The sequence below is a fragment of the Eleutherodactylus coqui genome, unplaced genomic scaffold, assembly GCF_035609145.1.
Source record: "Eleutherodactylus coqui strain aEleCoq1 unplaced genomic scaffold, aEleCoq1.hap1 HAP1_SCAFFOLD_214, whole genome shotgun sequence".
Taxonomy (NCBI): domain Eukaryota; kingdom Metazoa; phylum Chordata; class Amphibia; order Anura; family Eleutherodactylidae; genus Eleutherodactylus; species Eleutherodactylus coqui.
In genome coordinates this window covers 107,521-119,619 of record NW_027102057.1, presented here as the reverse complement: position 1 = coordinate 119,619, position 12,099 = coordinate 107,521, and the positions used below count along the sequence as shown (strand labels likewise).

The window sequence follows — 12,099 nt, the reverse complement described above, 5'->3', positions numbered from 1 at the left end:
AGAAGAGAAGAAACGAGAGGTACGTGTGGATGCCGGCTGGGAACAGGGTGCCCGCAGCGGAATTCGCAGTACAGAAAAGAAGAAATGAGGTACACGTGGATGCCAGTCGGGTATAGGTTGCCCACAGCAGAATCCACAGTACAGAAGAGAAGAAGGAATGATGGGTACCCGCAGATGCCGGCTGGGAACAGGGTGCCCACAGCAGAATCCGCAGTACAGAAGAGAAGTAATGATGGGTACCTGTAGATGCCAGCTGGGAACAGGGTGCCCACAGCCGACTCCGGCTCGCTCATGTGCAACCAGGCTAAGTCATGACTCTGCTAAGCAACACATAAAGAGGTCAGGTCTGCTGGACTTCACGCCGGACTACTGCAAACAGCAGTGCGTCTTCTCTATTTACACTACTGCATACTTTGCGGGAAAAGCTTCACTCCTAGAAACTCAGTACCCCATGCTGTGACGTCCGCCCCACTGATATACCTCGCCGTGGTAGGCGGGAAAGCGTTTTCACGCTATCCTCCGCTGTGTTACAGCAGGAGATAGCGTGAACGGACGGCTTCCATTGACTGCAATGGAAGCCGTCAGCGCGTACACCCGCGGCAAATAGAGCATGCCGCGGGTGAGAACGGGAGATTTCACGGTGCGGAATTCCGCACCGTGTGCCCTGAGCCATTAGGTTCAATAGAACCTAATAGCTGCGGGCAACGCAGCGGATTTTTGCTGCGAATTACGCAGCGGAAATACGTTCGTAGGAAGGAGGCCTTATAAGCAAACAAAACAGATATGTGCATAACTATAGGGATATCTGCCACCACAGATGAGCAAAAAAAATCCTCCCCTAATAATCCTAATCCACAGTCCTCCTAACAACCCCCATCATCCTCCACATAACTCCCATAGTCCTCCACAGTACTCCATACAGCTTCCATCAACCTCCACACAACCCCAATCATCCTGCAAATAACCCCCACTGCTACAAGGCCATGCATGCAAGCCTAGACACAGAAGCCTGTGCAGACTCGCATGCAGTTTACAGCCATTCTGACAACAGGGGACACAGCGCTGGCCGTCCACTATGAGACCACGTCTCTCGTCCTCACCTTGTTACTGGATTGGCAGCAGTCAGGACTTGGGAGGACAAGGAGAATCACACTGGACCTGGAGTAACTCAATCACAGCAAATGCCAGTGCCAGGTACTGCCTGCGGCCTCGCCTCCTGCAGATGCAGCCTCCCCTTTGTGTTGGGCCACATTAATAGCCATCCTGGGCCACAGATTCTACACCCCTGCCTTATAACCTAATGCTACTGATAAACACCAGACTTTATAGTAGTCATGCACTTACCTTGAAAGGTAGCAATGCCACCTGTTAGATTTGTTTGCATTTCTTTGCAAAATCATAAGGAACACAGATCTTAGAATGATTATCCAGGGTTAGAAAAGATGCTGTCTCTCCCCCTCCCCCCCAAAAAAAAACCCAGCCCATTTTTTGTCTATGACCTTCCACTATGACTGATACTGTAGATTAGGCCCATGAACTTGAATAGGAATGCACTGCAAAATAGACAAGAGTGGTGCTGATCTGAATTAAAATGGCCTTTTTGTCTAATCCTTGCTAGCCTTATGTCCTGTACACATTCTGCAATCTCAGGACTTGGATGTGACTGCAAGAGGCTGATCTATCATTTAATTTTGCATGCACCTTACACTCAGGAAGCAAACTGAGCATAAAATGCCCCTCAACACACCCCAAGATTCTTGCTGCCACCATTTCTGATGCCAGCACACATGACTCTCCAGCAGACAGAGGCTTAACACATCAAAGGCGATAGATTCAGAGCCACGAGGACTAAGCTTATTAAAGTTATCACATGGGCATGAGTGCAGTTATGTGCACATTTACGCCACATATTTGCAGAATTTATGCTGCATATTTGCATGCGCAAATGCATGTCCTACTGTACTTTTTGTGTGCGCAAATTGTGTGCATTTGCACAGCAAAACGAACATGCAACCATACTCCTAATTCATTGAAATGGGTAATTAAGTCTAATAGTTCTATATCTGCTATTTGCCTGTGCAAATCCACAGGAAGATAGAGCATGCAGCGTATTTTGTTTGAAAATTTGCGCGCAAGATTGCGCATGTGAACGAACCCATTGAAATCAAGGGGTTCTATTGATTGCATATTGCGCACAAAGAAAACATGGCAGGGCGGGTGAAGATTCTGGGTCTCTGGTCTTTGCACTCACCTGCCAGGTTGTTCTTCTCTCTCCCCCATCCCACAAGCAACTCTACTCTGCCTGGTGCCTGGCGTCTGGCTCCTCCCACATTCCCGGGGATTGTGATGCCTTGCAAAACTGCTAGAATTTAGCTTTGCAAAAACTGATGCACTCTGCAAAACTTGCTGAAGATCTATCTGCTTGGTAACCAAAATCACCTCTTATCTGTACTATTTAACCCTTATATTTAAGCATAGCCTCAGCTTATGCAAGGTTCTGCAAGTATAAGTACAAACGATATTCTGCAATGCATACCGTACTACAAACAATATATATTATTATGCATGTAAAAAAAATGCCTTAGTCCCCCTGCACATGGGCAGAAATTCCACGGCGGGATTTCCGGCAGAATTTCCGCCCGTGGAAGCTGCCATAGGATTGCGTTAGAAAACACGCAGAAAACAAATCAAAATGTATTAGAAAAATTGCATAAAATATAGCAATTGGGCCATATCTGTCTGTTTTAATAGCCTTACAAATGGCGAAATTGCAGAAAAAAGTATCATTAATGGACCTGTTAACACTTATAGAACAAAACTGGTAGTTCTTAGATAAATGACATTCTGTAAAACATTTGTAAGTCATATGAGTATTACTGCTGTGCTTACATAAGACATACGGGGGGGTGGACAAAAATATGGAAACACCGTACAAAATGCATGTTTAGGATTATAATCCATATTTCAATAAGACATATAGAGACCAATTTTAAGTGGAGGTAATAGGACATATATGCTGCTGGGCAAAAGTGAACATCTGCCTGAGCAACAAGGTTCCTTTAATCAGGAGTTTGAGCCACTCAGCTTCTGTTACCAGCTGGCTCCCAAAACCACCCAGAGCAGGGCAAGAGGTAAAGTAAACACAAATTTAGTGGAAAGCTCTCCACTAAGCAGGGGCCGATAGGGCAGCTCAGTGCTAATGATTAAAATCCTATGCATTTCGTTCAGTGTTTCCATATTTTTGTCCACCCTTGTACATGTGGTTGATCAGACGTTCGCTCAAACCCTGGATCCAGTTTATTTGTGTAAAGCACTTGCTATAGGCTTGTAGATGATGAGTCCTGCAGTTGTTTTTTTCTCTTAGGCCGAGGCGAATCCACTTGCGGACGGTAATCCCGGGATTAGCCAGCCATGTGGACAAGATTTTTCAGAAATCTTGTCCACATGGGAAGGCAAATTCATTGCAGCAAAGGTGGCAGAAGCAAGTGCTGTGGCGCAGATTCACTGGCCACAGCATGTCCATTCTTTTATTTTTTTCATTGCGGCCGCGCTCTCCTCTAAGTGCCGCGGGTTTTGAAGTAGCGCTTTGCAGGCGGAAATCTCGCGGTTTTTCGCTGTGGCCAAACTGCGATATTTCCGCCAGGAATACGCCGTGTGGGAACCCAGCCTTAGGGCTCATGCCCACGGCCGTGACTGACTCCGCCAGCGGAATATCACAGCGCAGTCCGCCACGCCCCCTGCACCCCACCACAAAACCTCCATACTTACCGCTCCGGATCCTCTGTACACGTCCCGCATGGAGGGCCAGCAGGCATTCACAGTACAGTGCATGACGTGCCGGCAGTGTCAGATGACGTGGCCAGCGGTGGGCGGGGCCATGTATTTACAGTGGGCAGGGCCACGTATTTACAGTGGGCAAGGCCACGTTGTCTACAATGGAAGCTGGCCACACATATTCCTGTGGCATTTAAAACTCCGCTGCATGAACATTAAGCTATTAGGTTCAATAGAACCTTATAGCTGCAGGGCAACGTCGCGGAGTTCCGTGGGCATTAGCCCTTATTACTTTTCTCTGTCTCTGTACAGGTATAATAATCACATACAGCTGAGTCTGAAGTAATTACAACATATATCACATGCCATTATAATGTTTTGCTTTACCCTAGTTATTTGATATTGATGGCGATGGCAGCATCACAGAAAATGAATTCAGTTCCCTGTTAAGATCTTCACTTGGCGTTCCAGACCTTGATGTTTCCAAACTTTTCCAGGATATGGATGCTGATGAGTCAGGAAAACTCTGTTATGGTAAGAAAGACCAGAACTAATACATTATCATCACAAAATGACACATTCAAAGGGGATCTGTCATTAATAAGGAGGAATCCCTCCTACTGGCCATGTCTGTGAAGAATGGAAGACCGGACAGTAGTATAAGCATGTGAGGGGAGTTGTCCCACTGTGCAGAAGTCTTGAGAGATGAAGCACATTTTGCAGCAAACTATAACAATGTTTACTTTAAGTTGTACACAATAAACATACAGACCCTTTAAGGGTTGGTCCAGTGGTAGGCTTCTGATGGTCTGTCCTCAAGATGGTTATCAATAGTAGACTGGAATGGGCCTGCTGCATGGGATTCTCACCAATATGCTGTTCTCTGGGCTGGTGAGTTTGTACACTGAGCTGATATTACCAGGAAGCAGACTGCTTCGTTCCCTGGCTACTGCAGTGGAAAAGGGGCTGTCTGCTTCCTGCAAAAATTGGCTCAGTGCATGAGAGCAGTGGACCAGAGAACAGATGATGAGAGGTAGTCCCAGGTGGCAGACACCCACGGATCTGCTATTGATGGCGTTTCCTGAGGATAGACCTTCAATAGCTTACAATTGGACACCCCCTTTAAGTAGCATATGTTTTCAAATGTTGTAATACAGTTTTAAATCCTTTGTCAATATAATTCGGAACACTCAACTACACAGGCTTAGAAATCTTTTTAATGCTGTATTTGCTAGCCAGTCTTTGTGGAATCAACCCCTTAGTGACCAAGCCTGTTTTCGCCTTAATGACCAGGCCAAATTTTGCAAATCTGACACGTGTCAATTTAGCATGGAAAAACACCAGAAAGGTTTTGCATATCCAAGCGATTCTGACATTGTTTTTTCGCCACATGTTGTACTTCATTTAGGTGGAGAAAAAGACCGATAGAATTTGTGTTTCTTTATTAAAAGCGCGAAAATTGGGAAAAAATTTTAAAAATAGTCATTTTTTCACATTTCCAACTGCAATATCTCAAATATGTGTAAACATAATATAGAAATTTTTGCTAAGATATATATTTCCATCCGTTTACTTTATTTTGGGCGCACATTGGAAAAACTTTCGGTTTTTTTTTAACCATTTAGGAGACGTACAAATTTAATATTACTTTTCAGCATTTTGAGGAACAGTTTGTTTTTCTACACCAAGCCAAGATTGGAAAGGCTCATAGAAGTCAAAATGATAGATACCCCCACAAATGACCCCATTTTTAAAACTACACCCCTTAACGTATTCACTAAGGGGTGTTATGAGTGTTTAAACCAAACAGGTTTTTTTTAGGAGTCAATGCAATTTAGAAGAGAAAAACTAAAATTTCATATTTTTGCAAATATGTCATTTTAAAGGCAGGAATTATTTCTATAGTACACATGAAAATGAGGATTTGCACCCCAGAATGGATAAGCCTGTTTATCCCGTGCTCAGAAACATACCCATTGTGGCCCTAGTATTACGCCTGTATGCACAATGGGGCCCAAAATGAAAGGAGCAACCGGTGGCTTTCAAAACAGAAATTTTGCTTGAAGGAGATTTAGGCCCTATTGCACACTTGTAGAGCCATTGAGTGACCAAAACGATGGAGAACGCCCACAAGTGACCCCATTTTGAAAAGTAGACCCCTTAACGAATTTATCTAGGGGTACGATGACAAACGCAATCCTATGCAGACGGCCGCAGTTTGGCCGCGCGGCAAACAAACCGCGGCATGCTTTATTTCTGTGCGGGGCTCGTAGAGCAGAAACGTCACTGTCCGGCCACCGGCTCTGGTCTGCGCATGCACCGGCTGCCCAGCAAGCCGGCACATCAAACAGCTGGAGCCGCGGGCGCAGGTGAGTACGCGCCGCTCTCTGCAGGCGCTCGGGTCGGATCCCGCGGCGAGAAACCTCGCAGCCGGATCCGACCCACCCATCTGCAGGCGGCCTAACACAGTCAAGTTACTGGTCTACTTGCAGTCTTTATGATGCTAGTCTATCTCTCATGGACTGCTCAAACCAACAAGTCCCAGTTCAGAGCTACGGTACCATGGTCCAAACTGTCTATGCATTCTCTTCCTCAGGACAAGAGGTTCTAGTAAATTTTCTCACTCACATTGTTTACCAGTATTAGTGTAGTATGTCTTCATCAGAAGTGTGGGCGTGACCGGGCTGAGCTGCAGGTAACGGCTAGGTCACGCCCACAGCTCCCGATTGGCTGTGGCACACATACACCTTCAACCTGGGGTTAACAATGGGAGTCACTGCTCTAATGCACCCTGCAGCTGATGCAGCAGGAGGCTAGCTATCACTGACAGCTGGCTCCCGCTGCCAGAGCTCGTCACTGTGGGGGCTGATAGCAGAACAGGACGCCTGTATCTGGAATCCTCTTGCCATAACAACCCATCGGCAGTACACGATTTTTATCTCGGGGGTCCGATGACAAAAACAGAGGGAGCTGCCTCCCTCTAAGAAAACCCTTAAAGGGGTTGTCCCGCGCCGAAACGTTTTTTTTTTTTTCCCAATAGCCCCCCCCCGTTCGGCGCGAGACAAACCCGATGCAGGGGTTAAAAAAGAAAACCGGAGAGTGCTTACCTGAATCCCCGCGCTCCGGTGACTTCTTACTTACCTGGTGAAGATGGCCGCCGGGATCTTCACCCTCGGTGGACCGCAGGGCTTCTGTGCGGTCCATTGCCGATTCCAGCCTCCTGATTGGCTGGAATCGGCACGTGACAGGGCGGAGCTACAAGGAGCCGCTCTCCGGCACGAGCGGCCCCATTCAGAAAAGAAGAAGACCGGACTGCGCAAGCGCGTCTAATCCGGCGATTAGACGCTGAAAATTAGACGGCACCATGGAGACGAGGACGCTAGCAACGGAACAGGTAAGTGAATAACTTCTGATAACTTCTGTATGGCTTATAATTAATGCACAATGTACATTACAAAGTGCATTAATATGGCCATACAGAAGTGTATACCCCCACTTTGTTTCGCGGGACAACCCCTTTAACAGCGTCTCTATGATGCACCGAGCTTTTGGCAGCTCGGTGAAGGTGTGTATGCCACAGCTAATTGGGAGCTGTGGGCGTGACCTGGGCATTACCTGTAGCTCAGCCTTGTCATGCCCACACTTCCGGTGTAGACATACTACACTAATACCCTGTTTACCTTCACCCAGCCTCTTCCCCACAGCAGGCGTCACAGAACTTCACTTGTGACTAATGACTATAGGTTGCATCAACTTCTGTTTGAACCTCACAATTCTCTTGCGCACTTCATCAGCACAGAAAACGCAACCCTCAGCTGTGCACCACACCCTGCCTATCATACCCCAACAGGCACCTTCCCACAGAATCAGACTTGATCCACTATTCATCCATCCAACACACATACTCTGCGCAGCACGATACCCGGGGAGAAACACCAAAAAAATGACTGGGATACAAACTAATCCTATGACGTCCATGGAGGCTATGACAGAGACTATCACACTTTCTAACTGCATGGTCACAAACAATACTCATCATCAGTCAGGCAGTAATCATCAGCCGAACTCTCATGTCAGCAATTACATCAAACAGTTGTATAATACACAATTACAATATCCAATATACCTCTGTAGTTATGTAATAAACAACACAGTATTTGCTATGATAAACCTGAGTATTTCCTTTACTAAACACTAACATCTGTGTAATAAACCATATTTTTCCCATTAAATATAACATTAGTATCACTTTTCTTCATATACATTAGTGTTTGCATTAGTTTCTTCACTTTTAGCATTAACATCACTCCTCTAACTATGCTCCATTCAACAACATCATTTCTACAAAAGCATTCTATCTAGAGATGAGCGAGCATACTCGATAAGGCAAACTACTCGAGCGAGTAGTGCCTTATGCGAGTACCTGCCCGCTCTTCTCTAAAGATTCGGCTGCCGGCGCGGGTGACAGGTGAGTTACGGCGGTGAGCAGGGGGGAGGGGGGGGGGGAGGGGGAGAGAGATCTCCCCCCTCTTCCTCCCCGCTCTTCCCCGCAGCTCCCCGCCGGCACCCAAATCTTTAGAGACGAGCGGGCAGGTACTCGAATAAGGCCCTACTCACTCGAGTAGTTTGCCTTATCGAGTATGCTCGCTCATCTCTAATTCTATCACCAATGACATTTGACTATCCAGTCTGCGTTACCTTTTCACATCCCACTTACATACAAAGCATTAGAGGTCATACAGATCATACACATTTTCCAAATGTGTATAAAAGAAGAGGAATATATGGCAAGGACAATACATATATTTTCATTAATCAAATGCCTCCCTCTGCAAAACCATTCCCCACACAATTCTCTCCCCAGAGGATATAACCCAGCCTAACACATGTGATTATTATATACTTACTAATGGAGGAGTTCAGTGTCTTGTAATTTCATGTCCCTCTCTACTTAGTATGCCAGTTCTTTACTTTTATAGACCTTCAAATGTATCTATGAAAAACATTTTATTTGGAGTGTTAAATGGTGAGAGCTTTAAAATCCCTTATTTTGGAGGTGTGGTAGACATGGGAAGTATTCAAATGGATGCCCATATATTGCAAGATTGCCCCATTTGTCTGGCTTTAAAGAGGACCTGTCAAGAGGCCCGACATACCCGTTTTGGTAAATAATTGTATTCCCCATTATTGTCGCGACCTTGGAGCAGCTTTACTTATAGCTCTTTGTTGTACTATTCCTTTATTGTTCCTTCCACTTCTATGGTATGAATAGCTTGACCACTTGGTGTTACTAGTTGGGGGTCGTGTCCCTAGACATTCTCACACTATCCAATCAGTGCTTGACAGAGTCAGGTTGTGTAGAGCAATGGTCCCCAACTCCAGTCCTCAGGGACCACAAACAGGTCATGTTTTCAGGATATCCTATAGAAAGAACACCTGTGCCAATGTCTGAGGCACCAACAATAATTACATCACCTGTGCATCACTGAGGAAATCCTGAAAATATGACCTGTTAGCGGTCCCTGAGGACTGGAGTTGGGGAACCCTGGTGTAGAGACACACCCGTTTCACAAGAGGAATAACAGAGGAACAGCACAACACAATGTTATAAGAAACTATGTTCTAAGATGTTTCATGAAGAATAAAAGTATTAACTAAAATGGACAAGTCAGGAGAGCTAACAGGCCCCCATTAACCCCTTAGTGACCACTCATATGTGTTTTTACATCCTGGGTTTCCGGGCTTTAATCCCCAGGGCTGTAAAAACATGCTTGCCCTGGATATTAAGGCCCCGGGGTCTGTGTGGGTGACAGCTCCCTGCTAAAGGTTGCCGGAGGTTGCTGATAGCCTGTAGTTGTGATGGGTCACACGATTGTGATTATGCAATAATGGCGATCGCATAAAAGTAAAAGAAAAGTTGGAGAAGGTTAAAGTTTCATGTCCCCACACGGATTGGATCCATAGGAAGAGCTGAGAGTCCTTCCAGGACCTGACACAGTCTTCTGCACATGTGCGTCGGTTTTCAAAATGGGGTAATTTGTGGGGTTTCTCCATCATTTTGGCCACTCTAGGGCTCTACAAATGGGCAATGGGGCCTTAAACACTTTCAAGCAAAATTTCTGTTCTGAAAGCCACCAGCTGTTTCTTTCGTTTTGGGCCCCATTGTGCATACATATATAAGATTAGGGCCACAATGGGTATGTTTTTGAACACAGGACAAACAGGGGTATCCATTTTGGGGTACAAATCCTCATTTTCATGTGCACTATAGAAAAAAAACTGTCTTTAAAATGACATATTTTCAAAAATATAAAATTGTTGTTTTTTTCTCCTCTAAATTGCATTGACTCCTGAAAAGAAACTGTGGGGTCAAAATACTCAAAACACCCTTTGGTGAATATATGGGGTCAAGTGTGAGGGTATCTGTCATTCGGACACCTATGAGCCTTTGCAATCTTGGCTTGGTGTAGGAAAACAAAATGATTCTCAAAATGTTAATGTTAAATTTTGTATGTCTCCTAAATGGTTAAAAAAAACAAAGGTTTTTCCAATGTGCTTCCAGAATAAAGTAAACAGATGAAAATATATATCTTAGCAAAAAAGTGTACAGTATGTTTGCACATATTTGACATATTGCATTTGAAAATGTTAAACTGACAATTTTCTCAAAATCTTCCCAATTGTGGTGCTTTTAATAAATATACACAAATTCTATTGGTCTGTTTTTACCTAAATGAAGTACAATATGTTTCTAAAAAACAATGTCAGAATTACTTGGATATGCAAAACCTTTTCGGAGTTTTTCTATGTTAAAGTGACACGTCAGATTTCCAACATTTGGCCTGATCATTAAGGCACAAACGGGCTTTAACACTAAGGGGTTGAACTATCAGCCAGTTTTCTAAACCAGACAACCCCCTTATACACTGTATGCCTTCAACCAAACCAAGTCTTTTAAATTTACTGCTGTCATAAATTAATGTCAGATTAATGGTGTTGTCCAACTGGAAACTATTGATGGCCTATCTTTATCCAATAGCAGATTGGTGGGGTTCCGCTGCATTGTATTCCACCAATCACTCTTTGCGGGGCTGCTTTGTTCAAGTACTGAGCTGATTTCTAAAATAAGCAGATAGCTTCAGTTTCACTGTAGTGGACCAGCTTGGTATTACAGAAAATGTTTCTAATTACTTTAATGGGAACCTTGGCTGCAATACCAAGCCTCACCACTACAGTGGGAAAGGAGCTGTCTGATTGCTGCAGAATTCTGCTCATTGCATTAGTGCACTGGCTTGGCAAACAGCTGATGGACAAGGATCCTGGGCGGCAGACACCCATTAATCTACTATTGATGGCCTATCGTAAGGATAGGCCAACAATAGTTTACAACTGGACAACTTCATTAACTATATATGCACCAACCTACAAATCTAGAAATACTAGAAGTACAGTAGGCAAAATATGTAACTTTATTATAAAAAATAAAGGTAGTACAGGTATGCTGAAAAGCAGTAGCCACGGGTAAAAATCAGTGTATTTTTTAGCTCTGTCTTCTATGGAATACCATGTTTGTCTGCCTCATGTACATGAGATGCTGCAATAATATGTTTATGGTTGTGCACCAAAATTCTTCATGGCTTATTTTAATTCTATTTCTATTTCTTGTAGAGGAGTTTAAAAACTTTTTCCTGAGTCATCCAGAATATTCAAAATTGTTTACAACCTACCTTGACCACCAGAAATATTACTTGCATGTACTGCAGCAAGAGGAAGAGGAAGACAAGAATTTAGAACCCTTCATAGCCGGAAACCAGGGCACCAACAGCAGCATAGAGGAAGCTACTAGTTCATCAGACAAAAAAGTAGACTGAATGAGACTAAAAAGAATAAGGATTTTTAAATAAAGTTGTGCTTTATATCTGTGTTAGGACGCAGGGGGCTTTTCCCCACTTTTTGCCTGTGTGATACATTACTCATTGAAGATGATTATCATAGTTCGCTGGTTTATATTTAGTTTCTCCTTTTTTCAAATTTAGGGAACCATGTCCACAATTAAAACCATAAGTTTTATGCAGAGCCCAATGCATGGGGCCTGTATGGTAGTGCATGAAGGGCAGGTAGGTCCTTAGTATGGAGTCGCCCCACCTCTGAGCACTGTCATTCAGTCTCAATCAGACTCCCTATGTAAGGAGAAATAAGCTAAGGCAAAGCTATAGTAGAAAATCTCTGCACAAAAATCCATGTAATTTGGTTTGATTGTTCCTGCAGTATGTGCATGGGGCTTTTAGAAACCAAATTCACCTGCGGAATACATTTTTACTGCAG

The 12,099-nt window shown here is 44.3% G+C and overlaps 1 protein-coding gene across 1 annotated transcript in view; it reads left to right on the top strand.

Annotated features, from left to right (window-relative positions):
• The window catches only part of LOC136595458 (lysophosphatidylcholine acyltransferase 2-like), a 51,793-nt gene extending 40,023 nt beyond the window's left edge, over positions 1-11,770 (top strand). Inside the window, exons 4-5 of the mRNA XM_066588700.1 lie at positions 4,167-4,308; positions 11,443-11,770. Coding sequence (XP_066444797.1) covers positions 4,167-4,308; positions 11,443-11,645 — 345 coding nt within the window. The 3' untranslated portion in view covers positions 11,646-11,770. The remainder of the gene's footprint in view (positions 1-4,166; positions 4,309-11,442) is intronic.
• Positions 11,771-12,099: the final 329 nt, after the last annotated feature.